This window comes from Haliotis rubra, unplaced genomic scaffold (genome assembly GCF_003918875.1).
Source record: "Haliotis rubra isolate DU_JTF1 unplaced genomic scaffold, ASM391887v1 Scf2, whole genome shotgun sequence".
Classification (NCBI taxonomy): Eukaryota; Metazoa; Mollusca; class Gastropoda; order Lepetellida; family Haliotidae; genus Haliotis; species Haliotis rubra.
In genome coordinates, this window is record NW_025766002.1 from 594,877 (window position 1) to 619,285 (window position 24,409).

The 24,409-nt window shown below is 42.4% G+C and overlaps 1 protein-coding gene across 1 annotated transcript; it reads right to left on the minus strand.

The window, feature by feature from the left end:
* Positions 1–5,229: 5,229 nt before the first annotated feature.
* Positions 5,230–21,562, minus strand: LOC124275242 (neuroligin-2-like). Its single transcript, XM_046710724.1, has 10 exons — positions 21,353–21,562; positions 16,389–16,540; positions 15,119–15,269; positions 14,723–14,896; positions 13,514–13,713; positions 12,169–12,319; positions 11,522–11,700; positions 7,861–7,993; positions 6,103–6,232; positions 5,230–5,449 (listed from the first exon to the last, which is right to left on the minus strand). Exons 1-10 carry the CDS (start codon positions 21,513–21,515, stop codon positions 5,278–5,280), a joined length of 1,605 nt encoding a protein of 534 aa, XP_046566680.1. The 5' UTR covers positions 21,516–21,562; the 3' UTR covers positions 5,230–5,277.
* Positions 21,563–24,409: the final 2,847 nt, after the last annotated feature.

A 24,409-nucleotide genomic window follows, 5' to 3' on the forward strand; every position in this document is an offset into this window, starting at 1 on the left:
ATCTATGTCAGGATTTGAATATTGAATGGCGAAAAACTGAATTTGATGTTCTGGGAATTAAATTTAATGCTGAACTGAAAGATCTATGGCTCATCAATACAAAGATAAAACTAGAGGAAATTAACAGATTCTTGGCAGTATGGAGAAAAAGACATTTAACACTTATCTGCAAAATCACGGTTATCAAGACACTAGCCATTTCAAAATTAGTTCACATTTCAATACCAAACCCACCCCAAGATTTTGTTACTTCCCTTGAAAAAATATTTTGCAAATTTATTTGGAATGACAAAAATGACAAAATCAAGAGAAGTACTTTGAAAAAAGATTATATACATGGGGGATTAAGAATGATCGACATAAAAAGTTTTATCAATGCCTTGAAACTATCTACCTTGAGACTTTATTTTAAAAAATCATCAATATGTAATCCATGCAATTTTCCTTTACATGATATCAGTAAATTTGGTGCTTATTTCTATAATATTGCTGATATGCATAATCCATATTGGAAAGATGTTTTAAAAGCATGAAATATGTATTGTACAAACATTACCATAGATGAAAGCAACATTGATGACAGTTTAGCACAGTCACTATGGTTTAATCATAATTTTAAAACCCAAATCACTATATCAGACAATGGGCAAATAAAGGACTATTAACCATCAAAGACACGTGTAATGAAGAAGGTTTGATGTCTTTTGAATCTTTGAAAAGTAAATATGCAATAACAGGCACAGAATTAGATCATAGATATATTCTAAATATTTTACCTGAATCATGGAAAAATACAATAACACATCACAAGTATATACATAACTATGACATGAATCTAAATTCGTATCAAAAGAATTTAATGAAATCATTACATGGCTCAAGATTATTTTATGATATATTATTATTTAACAATACTAACCCTCATATGTGTCATAAATAGGAGAAAGTGTTTGATGATACTGATTTTGATTGGCCAATGATTTTTAAGTCTTACAGACAAGACATTAATAATGTAAAACTCTTAGATTTCCAATTTAAATTTTTCATGGTATTATCTATACCAAAAAGGAACTTTTGAAAATGAACCTTATCCAAAGTGCCTCATGCAGCTTTTGTAAAGATGATGAAAACTTGTTTCATGTTTACTGGGAATGTAGTGAAATTAAGAAGTTTTGGAATGATCTACAAATTTGGATTAACACTAATTTGATACAAAAAGATACTTTCACAAAATATTTGGTGTTTTTTGGTTCCTTAAGTGAAAACCCATTACTTAATCATATAATCATTTCAGCTAAAAGACATATTTATGTCTATTTTGAAAAACAACATTCCAAAATGTGATAACTTTATAAAGACCTTAAAAGATATCTTTTCCGTTGAAAGCTTCATTGCCAAAAGAAAGAATAAAATTAAGAAATTTGCAAATAAATGGCATCCATTATTCCCAGTATTCAAACCTGACCTGTGTATGCAGGAACCACGTTTGTAACATCTTGATCGGTTTCCCCTTTCGAAAACTTATCTTTGTTTAAGTTACATATTGATTAATTGGTTAACGTATTTATAGGTGCACTCATGTAACATTGGGAACATATACTAGGCACATAAAGAAACTGTGCATACAAAAATTTAAAATCTAAATTTATCAAACCTGTGTAGACAAATAAGGATTTAAACTCAGAGATTAGTGACATGTCTCCAACATGCATGCACGTGCCACGTTCCGTGACGTGATTGGGTTCGTCCTTGAGACGTGCAATACGTTGTTGCACGTGCATTCCGGGAAAGAGAAACAGAGCAAATGAATGCCACACAATACTGTCACTTTGGAAAGCTCAAGCCCTGCCCTTGCGATCGTTCAAAAAATTAAACGGCTATTGAAACGCATAGCATGCAAAGGCTCACGTCTGTACAACGTCATGAGGCCATGACCCATCTTCGCCACAAGTTTCAGACTGCAGTGATGACTGCCCGAACCATCACAGGACTTCGCCGTATCCACCCCAACACAGTTCGACAACGTTTACGTCATCACGGGATCAGACCACGACGTCCCGCCATACGGCCTATCCTGACACAACGTCATCGACAAGCTCGCCGAATGTGGTGCCGAAATCATGTCCGCAGACCCTTGTTTTAGTGGAGAAATGTTGTTTTTACAGATGAGTGCAGGTTTAACATTTCCCAAAGTGATGGACGTCAACATGCCTATAGACGCGTGGGAGAACGTTATGAACAGGCCTGTGTCTTGGAGAGGAATCGCTTTGGTGGTGGTTCCGGGATGATTTGGGGTGGAATAACAGCACGCCAAAGAACTCTTTTGGTGTTTGTTCAGGGCAACTTAACTGGTGTGGGCTACAGGGATTAGATTCTTCGACCTGTGGCAATTCCTTTTCTGCAACGTCATGGCCCTGGGTTAACATTCCAACAGGACAATGCCCGCCCTCATACGGCAAGGGTTGCTATGGATTTCTTGCAACATCACAACGTTGACTTACTGCCATGGCCTGCAAATTCACCGGATCTCTCCCCGATAGAGCATGTTTGGGACGAGATGGATCAACGTCTACGCCGTCTTCCTCATCCGCCAGATAACGTCCTTGACCTTACAACAGAACTTGAGAGAATCTGGCGTGACATCCCACAAGCCTTCCTTCCTCATGATCCCTCCATTAAAGTTTATATGTACCTTTGACATTGATATCGTATTTTTCAACTGGGATAATATTTTGACAATGCACAGTTTCTTTATGTGGCTAGTATATATTATAGGTCGGATATACGACGCAATATAAACCACATGATAAGTCGGATGTGGTGCAATATACAATACGATACATTGGATGTCATACAAGATACAACATGGTATGTCAGGTGTGGCGCTATATACAACGTGATATATCTGATGATTTCGCAGTATACAACATAATATGTTAGATGTGACGCTACATACAACATATGTCGGATGTGTATGCAATATACAACATGATACGCCGATTGTGGCGCTATATACAACATGATATGTCGGATGTGTATGCAACATACAACATGATATGTTGGTTGTGGCGCAATATACAAGATGATATGTCAGATATGATGCAATATACAATAGGATATGTTGGATGTGAGGCCATATACAAGATGATATGTCAGATGTGGCACAGTATACAATATATGTTGGATGTGACCCAAGATACAGCATGATATGCCAGATGTGGCGTTATAAACAATCTGATATGTCGCATATGATGTTATATGAAACATGACATGTTGGATGTAATGCTATATACTTTATGATATGTCGGATATGACGCTATATACAACATTGTATGATGGATATGGTGCTACATACAACATGATATGTCGGATGTGGCGCAATATGCAATACGATATGGTGGATGTGACGCAATATACAGCAGGATACATCAGATGTGGCCCTGTATACAATATGGTATGTCGGATATGGTGCTATGTACGACATATTTCGGATGTTGCGCTATATACAACATGTCGGATGTGACCCCATGTATAATATGCTGTGTCTCATATGACGCTATATACAACACTGTATGCTGCATGTTACGCTATATAAAACATATGTCGGAGGTGGCGCTATATACAACACGGTATACACCTCAGTATTTCGGAGGTCTAATTGTGTTACATCCTGGTAGGTTGGATTTCTGATTATGCATATGTATTTGTATATGTCATTGTGTAACGACCATTATGATTGAAGACTTTTGTTTCATGAAAATATCAAAAAATAAATAATAAAAAAATTATTCGGCCACGTGAAAATATGGAATCCTAGTGGGATATTGCCACGTTGTCTCAATGTCTCCCTTTGGTAGGAAAAATATTATTCCAAATACACAAGAACTATTACATATCGTTGGCAAACGTCAAAATGTGGCGTTGTCGCCTTGTAGGTAATTGTGGAATGTTTTCCTGCTGCAATCAGTTTATCGCTGCTGTGGCTTCACACATTGTGCCCATGTGGGGAATCGAAAACGGGTGTTTGTCGTGACGAACGAACGATTTAACCACTAGGCTACCCCACCACCCCACTTTTAGTTTATGAGATAACCATAAAATGTCTTAGTATTTAAATGCAAAACATGCGCTTTATGAGAGTGATGCCCCTCCACTGCATCAGCACTTGTCTGGATCCAGACATGTGTACAACTGACTCTCCGCGTTCGCTCGTCACACCGAAGACCCGGGTTCGATTCCTCACATGGATACAATGCGTGAAGCTCATTTCTGGTGTCCCTCGCCGTGATATTACTGGAATATTGCTAAAATCGACGTAAAAACTAAACTCACTCAACCCTATTTCCGAAATAGCGATCCATTCGGCGTCAAACGTAACACAGGTAACATATCTCACACGACATCCAGTTTCAGTCATAAAAATCAACGGGTGCACCTAAAACATTTTTCGGAAATATGATTATTGAACGGACGTCATTCATTGGACGAAAGATAGGATATGTAACCTATAGGGAGTATTCCAGCATGGCGGACAAGGGCAGCGGTACATAAGAACACGTGTGATGGGTATTTGGTTATTTAAAAACTGGTTCCTTACACCATAGTGAGCGTACCAACATCGTAAAAGATTTCACCATATTAGCCTTGCCGTCATAATTGCTCCCGAAGGAGTGCCCGGGCCTATTTTTGTGTGTGTCGTTAAGTGACTCTACCGGGAGAATGTCCTCTCGAAATGACGGTCATGACTTTTCCTTGTTAGTGGGACCTCAGTCTAGACAGCTGATAGTCTTGACATGACTGTTTGTGCCTGATCAAGGCTTTAGACCGCCTCCGTGGTGTAGTGGTTAGAGCGTCCGCCCGGAGAGCGGAAGGTCGCGGGTTCGATCCCCAACCGCGTCATACCAAAAGACGTTAAGATATGGTACTTGTTGGTCCCTGCCTGGCGCTCAGCATTAATGGGATACAACAAGGACTGGTCGGCTCGGAGTAAGTATAATGTGTCTGAGTGGGGTATTCATGCTTCACTGCGGCATGGTATCTCAGTGGGCTAGCACTATAAAACCAGCTTAAGTCTGAGCTAGTACAAACAGCCGCACATACACACACGCGCGCATTCACGTCGTCATATGAGCGAAATATTCTCAAGCACGACGTTAAACCCAATTTCACCTCACCTGAACAAGGCTCTAACTAATGAAAAAAAGATTTAATTATAAAGGAATCCTCCACAGCATCTTTGACGTTTATTCGTTGATACTTCTACATCAGCATATCCCTTCATCCAATGATGACTGTCTGGGATTGCGACAGATTGGGGATAACTTCCGTCCACAGTTTCACTTCCTGTGACCTCGGGTCATACTTCATGACTGAAGAGTTACCGATAGACAGGTACCCCTTCTCCTTCGTGGTGAAAGGTTTCCACGTCACGTGACCATAAGATGGGTCCCTGCAATATGCAACATGGAATTTCCTATGATGCTTATGGTACTACTATTAAATACAAACATAGCAGTTGAAGTGTTCCAACCAAATGAGGTTGGGTGAATGGGTGGGGCTGGTTTCACCACGATAAGATGGTTACACACTGTACAAATATAGGAAACAAACTAGGGTCTTAAGTAAGACGAGCTAACAGGTAAGCGCATTCTTCTCAATAATTACAAACTCGATCTATAGGCATTCACTCTGCATTAATAACAATTAAAGTAATAATCTCAAAGAGAGAACTTCATTATTTTATTGGCTTATCTTGTCACGACAGTAGTTTTCTACGCCAATATTTAGCAATAATGGCTGCCCAGTGGCTGAAATAACCTAATTTCTTAACTCACTAATGCCCAGTGGCTGAAATAGCCTAATTTCTTAACTCAAAAATGCGGTACATCACCGAACGTTTTCTACCAGAAATAACTCCAAGATATTTATACACAATAACAGTTTTCCTTAGGTTCAACTAACTGGTTGAAATATCGAATTGGGACATTCCCATTTATATATGGGTGTTGCCCTAATTAATCTCTAGTCCAGTGCCTGACAATTGGGATATCTAACAAATGGGACGTCTAACTAGTGGGAGTGAGCCCACTAATGTATACATACCCGTGCTTTGCAAAGTTCGTCCAGTAGCCCATCACCCTACTGGTAATAGCCTTATCATTCTCGGTCCAGGAATTTCCCCCTAGAAGCGGGGCTCCGAACACGTAGGATAGCTCAGCCGCGTGAGGGACACCTGCAGTCATATTCATGTCCACTATAGTTTGGCATGAAATGCATGTGGACCCGTTTTTTTGTAAATATCTCTTCATCCAATGACCCAATCGATCTCAAACTGTGCAAGTGGATGTTTTGTCAGACAACCTAATCACATTGTAAATCACCGATTTTATGCATTTGTATTAAAGAATCTGTCTATGTAACTGTCAACAAAATAAACAGCAGAACGCAGACTGCTTGCAGAGGGAGGGAGCCAATGACCTGTAACAGCGGCAGTGTTGGGTCATAAAGGTCAACGTTCGTCAATGTAGGTCAGCTATGCACGTGACAGGTATGAAGAGGTGTCACAGGTCGTGAATAGGGTAAGGTGGGTGCCAACTGTTAACCATCATACGGAGTTTGTTTCTCTAAGTTGTTCAACATTAACCACAAAACCCATTAGTGAGAATTATTCTGTAGGTTAAAATCTTTAAATTTGTAATGTTAATGTCATATTTTGTTTATGCAGTACCTAAGTGGAAATGCATTTAAAGAACACAGAAAGTATATTTACACTAAATCATTAATCGGACCACCTATGGTTAGAACTCAACAACTGTTAAAGCCCCGTTCCCTCGGACACAAGCACACACAATCATGCACACTCATTGAAGAAAAGATGGAATGAAGACAAAAGTGTTATGTTTTGATGTCGTTCACATTCCAAATTATGAAATGCATGTGGACCCGTTTTTTTGTAAATATCTCTTCAAACTATAGAACACTGTGAATACCCACCCTTCTCTTCCCGACTACAAGCAGTCAGAAACAACATGGCATACATTAAATTATCCTTTTCGCTAATACCTTGTGATATCACTAATTTTTAAGGAACATGCTGTTCGTCGGCAGTATGACTTTTACGCCCAGTGAAAGTTGTGTGGACGGATGATAGAGGCAGGTTGTGTCACGGCCTTCACGGTTTAACTGAGACGTGTACACTGCGACATGTAAATTGTACCGGGATGAAGTCGGAGGCAAATGTGACTGTATGTATTTTGAGCAAAGATGACATAGCTGTAATCCAATCAAATGAATGCTTCAAGTTGCACTAGGTGTAAAGGAGAAGGTATCAAATTCAAAGGCAAAAATACCAGTAGACTTGTTCGTATAGCATTACTTTTACAAGCATGAAATATCAAAACGTATCTCTGTCTTTTCAAAGAGTCAAAGATGTTTTAGGATTTCTTTTCAAGTTACATATGTGTTCAAACTTGGGTATATTTTGCCGTGCTGCTTTTACGCACGTTGTGGTGAAATTTTTGTGAAGTTGTCTTGAAAATGACCCTTCTACATCATGAGTCAATCTTTTGCCATGTTTGGTTCTCTGAATAAACTAAAGTTTTTTTGTTTTATTTGTATTTGCCATTTAATGATTCCAGTGTATTCAGATAGTAAGTTAGATTGAGGTTTTGATAAGTTCCTTTGCTATAGTTAATGGTAACATATTGATACTAAAAAAACAATATGGGGTGTTGCGACACTTTTTTCCGTGTGTATATCAATGAATTTTTATAGGTGATTATATAAATCTAAATCAAATTATCAATTATGGATAAGATGAATACGAGATAAACAATGAAAATCAGCTCAGCAATGTCCCACCTTCCCAAACTGGCTTGTTGTCTCGAGGAGAGCGGTAGTCAAACTCGTACAAGTAGACTGGGCTCCCGCCTCGCCCTGCCTGTTTCTCCGTCTCCACCAGCGTCGGCACATAGAAGGCTCGGTCAGACAGCATCTGGAGATACAAGACATATCAATGATAAAAACCTAAATTCCGTCCAGAATCTCGGAGTATACAACACTGAACAGGATATTTTGCTGAAACACCGTTTATGTGCATGTGTGCATTTGCGCACGTGAGTGTGTATGTGTTTGTTCCTGTTATATTTTTTCACGCATTTGATGTCACTTAACCAAAGTTGAATCGTCCTAGGATAACTGTTGTTCCTACGTTTAATACTACATGACTGTCGGTGACGGTGGGATAGCCGAGTGGTTAAAGCGATCGCTCGTCAAAGCCGAAAGCCCAGGTTCGATTGCTCACATGGGTAAAATGCCTGAAGTCTATTGCTGGAATTTTGCTAAAATTTGAAGTTGCACTGTGCATTGATGCATGTATTGAGCCTGGAATACAAGTAAATGGGCACTGCGTGCATTGATGCATGGCACTGATGCATGATTACATTCATTAGCCTGGAATACAAGTAAATGGGCACTGCGTGCATTGATGCATGGTTACATTCCCTGGAATACAAGTAAATGGGCACTGCGTGCATTGATGCATGGTTACATTGCCTGGAATACAAGTAAATGGGCACTGCGTGCATTGATGCATGATTACATTGCCTGGAATACAAGTAAATGGGCACTGCGTGCATTGATGCATGGTTACATTCCCTGGAATACAAGTAAATGGGCAAGTTGTGTGCATTGATGCATGATTACATTCCCTGGAATACAAGTAAATGGGGCACTGTGTGCATTGATGCATGGTTACATTACCTGGAATACAGGTAAATGGGCACTGTGTGCATTGATGCATGGTTACATTGCCTGGAATACAGGTAAATGGGCACTGTGTGCATTGATGCATGGTTACATTGCCTGGAATACAGGTAAATGGGGCACTGTGTGCATTGATGCATGGTTAATGGGCCTGGAATATTGATGGTAAATGGGCAGTGTGCATTGATGCATGGTTACATGGAATACCTGGAATGGGGCACCGTGTGTAAATGGTTACATTGTGTGCATTGATGCATGGTTACATTGCCTGGAATACAGGTAAATGGGGCACTGTGTGCATTGATGCATGGTTACATTACCTGGAATACAGGTAAATGGGGCACTGTGTGCATTGATGCATGGTTACATTACCTGGAATACAGGTAAATGGGCACTGTGCGTGCATTGATGTGCATTGATGCATGGTTACATTGGGCCTGGAATACATGGTAAATGTTCTGGGGCACTGTGTGCATTGATGCATGGCATTACATTGTAACTGGAATACAGGTAAATGGGGCACTGTGTGCATTGATGCATGGTTACATTGCCTGGAATACAGGTAAATGGGCACTGTGTGCATTGATGCATGGTTACATTGCCTGGAATACAGGTAAATGGGGCACTGTGTGCATTGATGCATGGTTACATTGCCTGGAATACAGGTAAATTGGGCAAGGTAAATGGGGCACTGTGTGCATTGATGCATGGTTACATTGCCTGGAATACAAGTAAATGGGCACTGTGTGCATTGATGCATGGTTACATTGCCTGGAATACAGGTAAATGGGCACACATTGATGCGTGCATTGATGCATGGCATTGATGCATACATTACCTGGAATACAGGTAAATGGGCACTGTGTGCATTGATGCATGCACATTCTGGAATACATTGATGCATGGAATACACAGGTAAATGGGCACTGTGTGCATTGATGCATGGTTACATTCCCTGGAATACAGGTAAATGGGCACTGTGTGCATTGATGCATGGTTACATTGCCTGGAATACAGGTAAATGGGGCACTGTGTGCATTGATGCATTGATGCATTGATGCATGGTTACATTGCCTGGAATACAGGTAAATGGGGCACTGTGTGGCATTACCTGGAATACAGGTAAATGGGGCACTGTGTGCATTGATGCATGGTTACATTGCCTGGAATACAGGTAAATGGGGCACTGTGTGCATTGATGCATGGTTACATTGCCTGGAATACAGGTAAATGGGGCACTGTGTGCATTGATGCATGGTTACATTGCCTGGAATACAGGTAAATGGGCACTGTGTGCATTGATGGGCACTGTATGCATTGATGCATGGTTACATTACCTGGAATACAGGTAAATGGGGCACTGTGTGCATTGATGCATGTTACATTACCGTAAATGCATTGATGCATGATGCATGGTTACATTACCTGGAATACAGGTAAATGGGCACTGTGTGCATTGATGCATGCATTGCCTGGAATACAGGTAAATGGGGCACTGTGTGCATTGATGCATGGTTACATTGCCTGGAATACAGGTAAATGGGGCACTGTGTGCATTGATGCATGGTACTGTATGCATTGATTCATGGTTACATTGCCTGGAATACAGGTAAATGGGCACTGTGTGCATTGATGCATGGTTACATTACCATTGATGCATACATGTAAATGGGGGGCATTGATGTGTAATACATGTAAATGGGCACTGTGTGCATTGATGGCATGGTAACTGGAATGCAGGTAAATGGGCACTGCATTGATGCATGGTTACATTACCTGGAATACAGGTAAATGGGGGGCACTGTGTGAATACATTGATGCATGGCATGGTTACTGAATGGAATACAGGTAAATGGGGCACTGTGTGCATTGATGCATGGTTACATGGGCCTGAATGCAGGTAAATGGGGCACTGTATGCATTGATTCATGGTTACATTGCCTGGAATGCATGTAAATGGGCACTGTGTGCATGATGATGCATGGTACAGGTAAATGGTACCGTGTGCATTGATTCATGGTTACATTGCCTGGAATACATGTAAATGGGCACTGTGTGCATTGATGCATGGTACTGTATGCATTGATTAATGGTTGTATTGCCTGGAATGCATGTAAATGGGCACTGTGTGCATTGATGCATGGTTACATTACCTGGAATACAGGTAAATGGGGCACTGTGTGCATTGATGCATGGTTACATTGCCTGGAATACAGGTAAATGGGGCACTGTGTGCATTGATGCATGGTTACATTGCCTGGAATACAGGTAAATGGGCACTGTGTGCATTGATGCATGGCAATGTAAATGGGGCACTGTGTGCATTGGTGCATGGTTACATTACTGGAATACAGGTAAATGGGCACTGTGTGCATTGATGCATGGTACTGTGTGCATTGATTGCATGCATTGCCTGGAATACAGGTAAATGGGCACTGTGTGCATTGATGCATACCTGTACATTGATGCATGCCCTGCATTGATGCATGGTTGTATTGCCTGGAATGCAGGTAAATGAGCACTGTGTCCACTGATGCATGGTACTGTGTGCATTGATGCATGGTTACATTGCCTGGAATACAGGTAGATGGGCACTGTGTGCATTGATGCATGGTTGCATAGCCTGGAATACAGGTAAATGGGCAACTGTGTGCATTGATGCACGGTTACATTGCCTGTAATACAGGTAACTGGGCACTGATTGATATATGTTTACAATACACTTGAGGGGGCATTGTGTGCACTGACGCAGGGATACCTGGATGATGCGTGAACGTATTACATCGTGTTCCGACGGTTGGACGTCACTGAGATACACCTTCTCGATTGCTGCTTGCAGGGCTTGCTGGTTGGACGTGAAGGCACGCTGTATATTCTGTCGTATAAACGCAGTTGCGGAATTCAGCGACATGCCGGTAGATATTCCATGGAACCAGGCTGGAATCAACGTCGGAGAGAATGAGTGAATCATGGAGATGGGTAAAATTAATTTTTAAATCTTAGAAAAAACAAACAGACGACGTCTCACACTCAACTGACCCTTAACGTGCACGTTTTCAAGACGTTACAAGGCTGAAACAGTCGCCCGAACACTTTAATTAAGAAATACAGTTCCCTCTACCACAAAGTATAGTGTAATAAAGCACACTTTTGCCCTGACCTATTATAATTAAAGTACGAGGATTATATTTACTTTCTAAGATGCCAAATTAAATACCTTCCGACAATTAATCTAAGGTAGAAACAAAAGGAAAATCGACGATTTCGGTGACCTATATTAACAATCCTCGGTCAGGGCTAGCGTGGTGCTGTTCCATTGACGTGTCTGTTTCGTGTAAAGCGACCGTTGTTTTTGCTCGTTAGTTTATTCAATGCTATCCGCTATCCAGTTTTCCTTTTGCCTACCAATCTTTGCGGCAAGTTCGTCCTTGTTCACCCCTCTCAGAACGGGTACGTTAGCTGCGTCCCCCCTGTCGATGAGCGTCTGGGGTGTGTCTGGAAGAAACCCGTACACCGTCTCCACCACAGGGGACCACACGAGGCGATTCTCAGCTTTCTACTGGGGAAAAATGTTTCACACAATTCAATGGAACTATGTTATGTACACAACACATAGAGTTTGTAAACTGGAACAGAGACCATCTAATAAAGTAAACGCTGGGAAATTGGCGTGGATCCCAAAACTACAAGTGTTATTACAACGCTACCGGTAGTCTGTCTCACAGTCTCTGAACCACAGTATTTTCCCTTATGCCTAGCCCTCCCTGCAATGCTAAAGCCCTTAATGAAGCAAGTCTTTATATTCCCAGGTTCTGAATCTCCCAACTCACTGGGGCTCCTTTTCAATTTAAATGGGTGTATTTGTTACTATCAAAATTATATATATTCAGGGACTAAGCGTTAGTCTACGTTACCGGCTGAACAAAAGTCGCCGAAAGACTGCAAGCTGAGCGTGAATAACAAACACGATGCCGATGTGAACTACATCACTGTCGCATAACCAATTGTTGTCATCTTCTCCATCGGCCACCTTCAAACATGGGCGTATACATTGAGTTTTGCCCTGAATTGTTCATGTCTGTCCTGTGGGTATTAAGATACCCAGGTAACCGGTATTTGTGGTTAAAGCCAGCACAATGGGTGGCCAGCCTCTGTGGTCTGTCTGACTGCGTGCCATCGTTTACCATGCTTTTCACCAGTTTGTCTGGGCGAATGTGATCATTTACCAGTGACAATGCTGGAATGGCGCTGTCGGGGGCTTGGAGTGACGTAATCTGCACTGACTATCAGTGTGTACCGAGACTGCACTATTACAGACACCTAAACTATATTTCATCACAGTTAAAGTGCTGGCCAAGTACGACGGTGGACAATATGAAACAAACAGGAATGGTTCTTCGATGGTCAAGTATACACTACGGGTATCATGGCTGTGTTTTATACCTTAGGTTTGCAGTTTTTCGGCGACTTTGTCAACCAGGCAACTTTAAAATGCATGCGTTCTTTTGACCTTCAGTTTAACTACAAACATATATCAACGATTTATGATGGATCTTTATGCCTGTTGATCTACGAGACGTCTAGATGGAAGTTGTCGTAGCTGTGTCTAAAAAGGTGGCCACAATTCCGGGTTCGATTCCCAAAATGAGTATAACGTGAGAAGCAAATGTTTTGTGTCCCACATGGGGATGTGGATAAAATCATGATAAATGCGGCATACAACTATATCCAGTTCTCGAGATATTCTCACCGTTAAATCATTGACTGTCAGCCTTTTAGCGTCAACTTTGCGGAGACACTCAACCAAAAGGGTCGTGTTTGTTTCTGAGCACCCAACCCTTTTCCCCAAGGCCCGTGCTTGGTCTAGGGGAGATGGGCTGTCCTGCCTGGTCCTAAATCCCCACTCGGACAAGGACACTCCGCTCTCAGTGATGGCAGCGTCCAGTAATCCTGAATCAGTTAACAACGGTGTCATGGTTTGGGGGTATGGTAGAAAAGGGAGGAGGGTGTGTGTGCAATATATCCCATGTCCTGTTGTCGTCAATGATAGTGATTCAAAGTCTTCAGAATAAACAATAATTTGCATATAATAGTATATCGAATCTGAATTAGACTGCGAAGTAACTACTTAAATATATGGGTGTGTAGGTAACACACAACGTTGTGGGAAGGTTGTATAGATTGATAACGTCATGACACAACGTCGTCACAAATGCTAGTATTACGTCATTTTATAACGTTATGTCACAACGATAGTATTACGTCATTTTATAACGTTATTTCACAACGTTAGTATTACGTCATTTTATAACGTTATGTCACAATGTTAGTATTACGTCATTTTATAACGTTATGTCACAATGTTATAACAACGTTTCTTATAACTTGTCACAAGAGTTTTCTGTAAAACGTTTCGCTTTGAGATTCTTTCTTCGCTATTCAGCTACAGCTTCAGAAAAGACACGACCAAAACAACATGCAAATTTACGAATAAACATTGAAGTGAATTTCTGCTTTGTTTCTTATGTACTGTTCACTACTGAAAAAACTATTCAACTATTAACGTTAAATAGAACGTTAAGACAATGGAAAAACGCCAGCATCAAATATTTGTACCTTGTGGCGACGTAAAAAATGACGTATCACAACGTAAATGGAAGTCCACAGAATAAGGTTGTAACAACGAAAGCGTAACGTTGTGACAACGTGAACATTTTAGCTGGGAACCGGGTGGAGAGGTTATACAAAATCGTCCTTGCAAAAATCTGTTGCCTTAAATTCCCATTGCCATAATTATGCAAAGGAGGGAGAATGTATGGCGAGAGAATCTAAGCAATGTTACTTGAAAGTTGCAATGGTATTGTCATATAGAGAGACATTTCTTGATTCACTTGTCAGTACAGCTCCTTTTACCTTCACAACAAATAGTAGGTCCAAATAGTAGATAATTCGTTCCTACCTTTGGAGAGAGGGGATATGAGATGCAACGACGTGCTCACAGCTCCCGCGCTTTCTCCGAACACCGTCACCTGCTTAGGATCCCCGCCAAAATCTGCGACATTGTCTCTCACCCACTTCAACGCCATCACTTGGTCCAGCATCCCATAATTACCGGGAGATGTGGCATCATGATCTACGCAGCTAGGATGCGATGACATGCACAAACCATTTGTGACATTCATTGTCAACGATACACTGACCACCCAGTGGCTGCTTCATACGCGGAAATGGTTGTTTGTTTGGTTGTTTACCACCACGAGCACTGTTCCCATTTCGGTGGTATGTAAATAAACCTGGGATCTAGTGTCCACAGCTGGAATGTAACCTGTTAACGGTCTGACTGTCGCGTCCTCACCTAATGCACCCAGTCTGTAGTTGATAGTGACAACGACCACGGAATGAAGTGCCAATGCATTGCATCGGAATAGAGATCCACCCCCTTCATTGAACGCTCCCCCGTGGATAAACACCATCACTGGAAGCGGTGGAGTTGTGTTGGCCTTGGACTGAAATTAACACGTGATTAAGGTAATATGAAATTTACATCAAAAGTAAACTTTAATTTGATTGTTTTCAGACTAGTAATTTTCGTGATATATGGAGACATTTATGTTCGAAGTTTATGAGTGCTTCAAGTGTGACTGGTTTAGCACATGGCTGGGTTAATGCTTATACTGGTTATTCTGTTGTTTAGCCATTAGCTGACAGGCGCATTCAAAACACGAAGTAGGCCCTATGCATCTTTACCATAACTGGTTATAGCTGCGCATGCGTAACGTCCTTATTACTGCTGCCGAGATATTAATTTAACAAAGAGCTGTTTCATCTACGTAGTCGTAGTCGTTCAGCTCGAAAGCTTGTTAAGAACGAAAATACTAACAAAGGGCCCCCCTGATGATAATTTTTGCGATTGCTATTGAACTTCACACACAAACCTGATGCAGCATATGTTATATTTGAGATTACACTTTCTCAGTAATGTACAGATTGGGGGTGGAGTCCCATCCGGATTCGACCCATACTGTCGGAGTAAGGCACACAGAGTCAACGATCTAACCCAATCACTCACCGCTGTTTCTAACAGAAATGTAAGTCTGACAACCAGTTGTCTAGATCATGCTTCACATAGTGAGGCACACTCAGAAAGTGTAATCCCAAACATAACATGTGCTTCATTTGGCAACTTTCTAAAAGTTCATGTGTATTAAGTCTTATTTATTTTCATTCGATAGTGAAGACTAGTGATCACTACGTTGTGTTGTCCAGCAGCCGATTAGGTAGACAGGGCCCTGTAAATTGAAAAAGGTGAAAACATTTGATATACACTGGAGAAAATGTGTGAGTACATTGGTATATCATTTCATGAAGTGTCGTAGGCGTTTGGCACGTACATGACAACTGAAGGATCCTCATCAGGATGATGCATGATTCTGGCCTTCATTGGCGCATCCTGGTGCGAGTAAGGGGCGCAACTCAAGCGAATTATGGTATTTTAAACACCCATGCCCCTGTCAATAGTCTGTAATGACAATACCGTGTCATATCAAAACGTGCCTGCTGAATGTATCAAGGGAAAGCAGCTCTGTGATAAAACAACAATAGAAATGAAAACACCATTAAATCACCTTCCAGGTGAAAACATTAAGGAACAGACAGTCCTCGTCCTGGGTGGAGTGAGGCTTGCCGTGCACTTGGGGGCAGATGTGTCGAGGAGATCGGGCGTCCCTTACACCTGACCACGCCACGGCTGGGGAGGGGGGCCTGAACCTCCTGGCACCTGAAGCACAGTGACGAAAATGTCATGGTTTTAAATTGATTACATAATATACCTGTTGTATAGAATATAGTGGCTATAGCAAATAAACTCATGGGCCAAAGGAAGTATAGGACTGGAAAAATATTTTTTCACTGCCATTGACATGGTTATGAGAATTAGGCATGCTGGCAATGTTGGCCCCACAACTGGGAAGGGAAATACACCGCCAAAACGCAACACGTTCGAACGGTGAGAGTGATGACGTCACAACTGTGGAAAGCATGTTCCATGCTCCTAGCACGTAATGCACGTGCAGAGTTTCGATATAAATGCGATGCATCGGGCCCTTCATGTTACAGCTGCTGAAAACACATGAAAAATATGCCACGACTGACGCCAGAACAGAGAGAGAGGGCGATAGGGATGTCCGGTATGGGTGCGACGAACGTCAGAATTGCAAGAAGATTTGGTTGTACGCCACTGACGATAGCAAGACTCCTCCAACGATTCAGACAGACAGGTCGAACACAGGACAGGCCGAGGAAGTGGACGTCCACGTGTAACCAGCGCACCTGAAGATCACCATATACGCCTGATACACCTCCGAAATCGATTTGTTACGGCAACGTCAACGGCCGAAAGAGCGTAGGGGCGTCGCATCAGTCGAAGGATTGTCCTTAGACGTTTGAGAGCAGGTGGAATACGTTGCTATCGACCATTCCGTGGAATGAGACTAACTCAACAACATCGACCTGACAGACTGCAATGGGCAAGACGAGTATACCGCTGGCAAGTGCGTGATTAGCGTAGGGTCCTCTTCACCGATGAAAGTCGGTTTTGTCTGCACAAAAAATGACGGCCAACAGAGAGTTTACTGGCGACGGCGTGAACGTTTTGCAGCAGCATACATTCAAGAAGTCCATGCCCATGGTGGAGGTGGTGTAATGGTATGGGGTGTGGTGGCATTATTGGTCGTTATTCAGGGGAATCTCTAATGAGTATCGAAATCAAGTCTTGCAGCCTGTTGTCTTACCTTCTTGAAAATCAACCAAATGGTGTATTGTTTCAGCGAGACAATGCAACTCACCATACAGCAATAGCGACAATAAACTTTCTTAATCAGAATAACGTTAATGTTCTACCCTGGCCTTCTCGATCACCAGATATGAATCCGATCGAGCATTTGTGGGATCATTTGGGAAGACAAATTCGTGGTCGTCATCACCCTCCACAGACAAGACAAGAGTTGGAAGTGGCACTGAGGGACAAATGGGAGCAACTGCCAAATGAAGTCATCCGACGCTTGACGTCATCGATGCGACGACGTGCATCGAGGCTGCTGGCGGACACACACGCTACTGACGTTGTGATCGTTCTGGAACAAACGTTTCTGTCTTCGTGTGCGCAATTCGTCAAAGGAATATCATTGTAACTTTGATATTTACCCCCTGACTGTTTGAATGTCAATGTCACCTTTCAGTTCTTTCAACCAGGTAATGATTTGTACACACAGCAAAGTGCAAATGAATTTGCTACAAATTACATCTATTACATAATCCAAATCTGATGTTGTTTCTGTTTTACTGATCTTCAAAATGACCTATACTTTCTTTTGCCCATGAGTTTATATGAGAATAGTATGTGGAAGACTAAGATTAGACATTTGGGAAGACTGTGACGGGACATTGTGGGAGACTATAATAAGACACAGTGGAAGACTAGGATGGGACATTGTGGAAGAGAAAAATGGGACACTGTGGAAGACTAAGATAGGACACTGTGGAAGACTAAGATAGGACACTGTGGAAGACTAAGATAGGACACTGTAGAAGACTAAGATAGGACACTGTAGAAGACTAAGATAGGACACTGTAGAAGACTAAGATAGGACACTGTAGAAGACTAAGATAGGACACTGTAGAAGACTAAGATAGGACACCGTGGAAGACTAGGATGAGACACCGTGGAAGACTAGGATGAGACACCGCGGAAGACTAGGATGAGACACCGCGGAAGACTTAGATGGGACACTGTGGAACACCTTGTGGGGACACTGTGGAAGACTAAGATGGGACACTGTGGTAGACTTAGATGGGACACTGGTGAAGACTAAGATGGAACACTGTGGAACACTATGAGGGGACATAGTGGAAGACTAAGATGGGACACCGCAGAAGACTGTGAGGGGACATTGTGGAAGACAAGGGTGGAACACTGTGGCGTGTGGAAGAGTTAAATGGGACACTGGTGAAGACTAGGATGAGACACCGTGGAAGACTAGGATGAGACACCGTTGAAGACTAGGATGAGACACTGTTGAAGGCTAAGATGGGACACTGTGGAAGGCTAAGATGGGTCACTGTGGAAGGCTAAGATGGGACATTGTGGAAGACTATGATGAGACGCTGTGGTAGACTAAGATGGGACACTGTGGAACACCTTGTGGGGACACTGTGGAAGACTAAGATTGGACACTGTGGAAGGCTAAGATGGGACACTGTGGAAGGCTAAGATGGGACACTGTGGAAGGCTAAGATTGGACACTGTTGAAGGCTAAGATGGGACACTGTGGAAGGCTAAGATGGGTCACTGTGGAAGGCTAAGATGGGACATTGTGGAAGACTATGATGAGACGCTGTGGTAGACTTAGATGGGACACTGGTGAAGACTAAGATGGAACACTGTGGAACACTATGAGGGGACATAGTGGAAGACTAAGATGGGACACCGCAGAAGACTGTGAGGGGACATTGTGGAAGACAAGGGTGGAACACTGTGGCGTGTGGAAGAGTTAAATGGGACACTGGTGAAGACTAGGATGAGACACCGTGGAAGACTAGGATGAGACACCGTGGAAGACTAGGATGAGACACTGCGGAAGACTTAGATGGGACACTGTGGAACACCTTGTGGGGACACTGTGGAAGACTAAGATGGGACAATGTGGAACAGTTTGTGGGGACACTGTGGAAGACTAAGATGGGACACTGTGGAAGACTAAGATGGGACATTGTGGAACACCTTGTGGGGACACTGTGGAAGACTAAGATGGGACACTGTGGAAGGCTAAGATGGGACACTGTGGAAGACTAAGATGGGACACCGTGGAAGACTAAGATGGGACATTGTGGAACACCTTGTGGGGACACTGTGGAAGGCTAAGATGGGACACTGTGGAAGGCTAAGATTGGACACTGTTGAAGGCTAAGATGGTACACTGTGGAAGGCTAAGATGGGACACTGTGGAAGGCTAAGATGGGGCACTGTGGAAGGCTAAGATTGGACACTGTTGAAGGCTAAGATGGGACACTGTGGAAGGCTAAGATGGGTCACTGTGGAAGGCTAAGATGGGACATTGTGGAAGACTATGATGAGACGCTGTGGTAGACTAAGATGGGACACTGTGGAACACCTTGTGGGGACACTGTGGAAGACTAAGATGGGACACTGTGGAAGGCTAAGATGGGACACTGTGGAAGGCTAAGATGGGACACTGTGGAAGGCTAAGATGGGACACTGTGGAAGCTAAGATGGGACACCTGTGGAAGGCTAAGATGGGACACTGTGGAAGGCTAAGATGGGACATTGTGGAAGACTAAGATAGGACACTGTGGAAGACTTAGATGGGACACTGGTGAAGACTAAGATGGAACACTGTGGAACACTATGAGGGACATAGTGGAAGACTAAGATGGGACACCGCAGAAGACTGTGAGGGGACATTGTGGAAGACAAGGGTGGAACACTGTGGCGTGTGGAAGAGCTAAATGGGACACTGGTGAAGACTAGGATGAGACACCGTGGAAGACTAGGATGAGACACCGTGGAAGACTAGGATGAGACACTGTGGAACACCTTGTGGGGACACTGTGGAAGACTAAGATGGGACAATGTGGAACAGTTTGTGGGGACACTGTGGAAGACTAAGATGGGACACTGTGGAAGACTAAGATGGGACATTGTGGAACACCTTGTGGGGACACTGTGGAAGACTAAGATGGGACACTGTGGAAGGCTAAGATGGGACACTGTGGAAGGCTAAGATTGGACACTGTTGAAGGCTAAGATGGGACACTGTGGAAGGCTAAGATGGGACATTGTGGAAGACTATGATGAGACGCTGTGGTAGACTTAGATGGGACACTGTGGAAGAGTAAAATGGGACACTGGTGAAGACTAAGATGGAACACTGTGGAACACTATGAGGGGACATAGTGGAAGACTAAGATGGGACACCGCAGAAGACTGTGAGGGGACATTGTGGAAGACAAGGGTGGAACACTGTGGCGTGTGGAAGAGTTAAATGGGACACTGGTGAAGACTAAGATGGGACACTGTGGAAGACTGTGACAAGACACCGTGGAAGACTAAGATGGGATACTGACGAAGAGTAAAATGGGACACTGATGAAGAGTAAGATGGCACACTGTAGAACACCTTGTGGGGACATTGTGGAAGACTAAAATGAGACATCGTGGAAGACTAGAATGGGACACTTAGAAGACTAAGATGGGACACTGTGGAAGGCTAAGAGGGGGCACTGTGAAAGGGTAAGATGGGACACTGGGACACCTTCTGGGAACATTGTGGAAAACTAGGATGGGGCACTGTGGAAGACTAAGACAAGACAATGTGGAAGGCTAAGATAGGAAAATGTTGAAGACTATGAGAGGACGTTGTGGAGTACTAAGATGGGACACTGTGGAAGGCGAAATTTTGTATAGTTATCGAAATAAATTCAGTATATTCATATATGTACAATGTGTGATCACGTGTTTACAGTAGGTCATATTTTCCCGGTACTCGCGCTATGGTGATATAGTCTATACTGACCTACAGGTGGAAGGGCGTACGGTATTCCATTGTACACGTCTACATATTCGTCACTGAAGTACTCAGTCCTCGTCCCTCGTAGCTGTCCCTGCCTTGTCTTCAAAATGACGTCTGTCCCGACACACAGCGTTGCCAAACACGCCAACACTACACAGCCCAACATCGTTTTCAGAAATGAAAAAACATGAAATGAGACTGGCCAGATAAGGCACGAGTGTAGATAAACCAATTACTTTTGCTACCTATGTAAGTCAGGGTCGGTAATCTTGCCTGTAGGCATGTTCACGTATGGCGCGCTCGCGTACAGCAACACAAGTCACAGCAAGCTTGGAGCATCTTGTCATTGTTTAGTTGCAGATTTAAAGGTTTCAGTGCTGGAAAGAGTGAGTTTAGTTTTACGCCGCTTTTAGCAATATTCAAGGAATGTCACGTAGGGGGACACCAGAAATGGGCTTCGCACATTGTACCAATGTGGGGAACCGAACCAGGGTCTCCGGTGCGAACGCTTTAACCACTTGGCTACCCCACCGCCCCAATGCTAGAAGAAAGATTTTTCATGAAGTTAGTAAATAGACTTACTACTATCTGTTTAATAATAATAATAATAATAATAATGAGTATTTATATAGCGCTGTATCCATCCACAAGGTGCATGCTCAAAGCACATAAAATGAGACTAAGGCACAGGTAGTAAAATAATAGTATGAAATAAAACCTATGAATAATAGCAGGAGAAAATGTCTATGAATTAAAGTTCATGAATGATAGGGTGAAATAAAGTCTATGAATAATAGCCTGAAAATAGTTCATCTTAAGTTTTGATTTGAATACAGTTAATGATGATGAAAGTTTGATGTCCACAGGAAGTTTGTTCCTCAGTCGAGGAGCTGCGTGACTAAAAGACTTCCGTCCATAGCTGGTAAGATTATACTTTGGTGTGTTCAGAAGATTCAGATTTTGAGATCGAAGAGTCTTTACAGGGATGTAGTCTACTGGCATATTAGAAAGATATGGTGGTGCCATATCATTTTGACATTTGTACACCATACACAGAATTCTAAAGTTGATTCTCGCTTTAATGGGAAGCCAATGCAAATCCTTAAGAGCTGGCGTTATGTGCGATGATTTTGGTGTTCTCGTCACTATCCTGGCAGCAGTGTTCTGGACTTTCTGGAGTTTGTACAGCTGACATTTACTAATTTGTATGAGTAAATTGTTACGATAGTCAAGTCTAGAATGAACAAGCATTTGCACAAGTCTACAAAAAGGTAAGTGGGGAAAACAGGCGGATGCTATATGGAAGAACTGACATCGTGCGATTACGCAACACATACTTACGCACTCTCAGACAAAAACGTCAAGAAGGATTCAAACCAGTGTTTTTGGATGAAACATGGGTGAACGCCAGCCACACTGCAAGCACACAATGGGTAGATAGGTCATCTATAGAACCGTGTAACAGGAAATTGCCATTGGGAAAGGGCGAGCGACTCATTGTGTTACACGCAGGTTGTAAAAGTGTGGGGTTTCTGACTGATTGTTCACTCGTGTTCAAGGCGAAATCCAAAGACAACAGAGATTACCAAAATGAAATGAATCGGGCAAAGTGGGTGAACTACCATTGCGATCTCAATCCAATAGAACTTATCTGGGGTATCATAAAATTTGATGTGGTCACAACAATACCACGTTCAAACTTTTGGACGTTCAAAACGAATACACAAAGCCATAAGTAAAATAACACCAGCAATATGGCAAAACTGTGCACAGAAAGTTGAAAATGAAATAGAGAATCAGTACTGGATAATAAGTGGTTTTGACCAACACAGACTATACTCTGTTGCATAAAGAGCTACAACCATGGGACTTATTTTTATAATAGGAACGTGGTTTCTGAAAAATATGTTTTGATTTCGTTTCAAAACGTGTCTGTGTTAGCCACTTATTACACAACCTTTCGAGTCATCACGAGAACTTTATGGGTTTCTATTTTCTTTATACAAAAACTCCGAGGACTGTACAGGTTCACTGAGGGGCTTTGTCGTCATAAAACACCAGACTCATTGAAGGTGACACCAGACTCATTGAAGGTGACACCAGACTCATTGAAGGTGACACCAGACTCATTGAAGGTGACACCAGACTCATTGAAGGTGACACCAGACTCATTGAAGGTGACACCAGACTCATTGAAGGCGACACCAGACTCATTGAAGGTGACACCAGACTCATTGAAGGTGTCACCAGACTCATTGAAGGCGACACCAGACTCATTTTAGGTGACACCAGACTCATTGAAGGTGACACCAGGCTCATTGAAGGTGACACCAGACTCGTATTAAGCAAACGCCCAAAACTGCCGACTAGCGGGATCGGGTGGTCAGGCTCGTTGACTTGGTTGACACATGACATCGTATCCCAATTGCGTAGATCGATGCTCATGTTGTTGATAACTGGATTGTCTGGTCCAGACTCGAGTATTTACCATATAGCTAGAATATTGCTTAGTGCGGCGTTAAACAACAAACCAACCACCTCAAAGGACAACACGGTTATGGGAGTGAAATGTCACTGTCTCCACAAGGCATATGATAACTGAATCTGGGTTATTGTTATCATTGTTACTTATTCTCAGTGTTTCTATTTACTTCAAAGTAGAGAAATGAAATCGCAATAAATAAGATGCAGACTCAAGTGGTGTTATGTTAATCTACACCCGAGTTGTTCCACTGCCAGTCTAGGATACACGGTGGTTAAAGGGATGCATCCTTCTGGGAATGTTTACAGATGTATACTTCCTGCTGTAACAACCTTATAGATCATCCGATACGACGCTGTTATTTAGAGGATGTTTCCGGTCAAGACATTCGTGATGAACTAAAGTTCAGATACGGCTACCCGACATAGCATTATAAATAGCATTATAAACCAAAAATGAGTCTCATGAACCTATTTTGTTTAATTGTTCCTATACTGTACCATGTACACTTCAATGTATATGGGCCTATGAATTTTTTGCATACAATAAACATTTGAATTTAAAAAGATTTAATTGAA

What these genes read in the sequence shown, in the direction of transcription:
- LOC124275242 (XM_046710724.1), bottom strand. Translation starts at nt 21,515, where the DNA reads ATGTTGGGCTGTGTAGTGTTGGCGTGTTTGGCAACGCTGTGTGTCGGG. An exon ending in TGACAGTCAATGATTTAACG is followed by an intron (nt 12,320 to 13,513) that starts GTGAGAATATCT and finishes TTTCCCCAGTAG; the next exon opens with AAAGCTGAGAATCGCCTCGT. An exon ending in CGAACTTGCCGCAAAGATTG is followed by an intron (nt 11,701 to 12,168) that starts GTAGGCAAAAGG and finishes CGTTGATTCCAG; the next exon opens with CCTGGTTCCATGGAATATCT.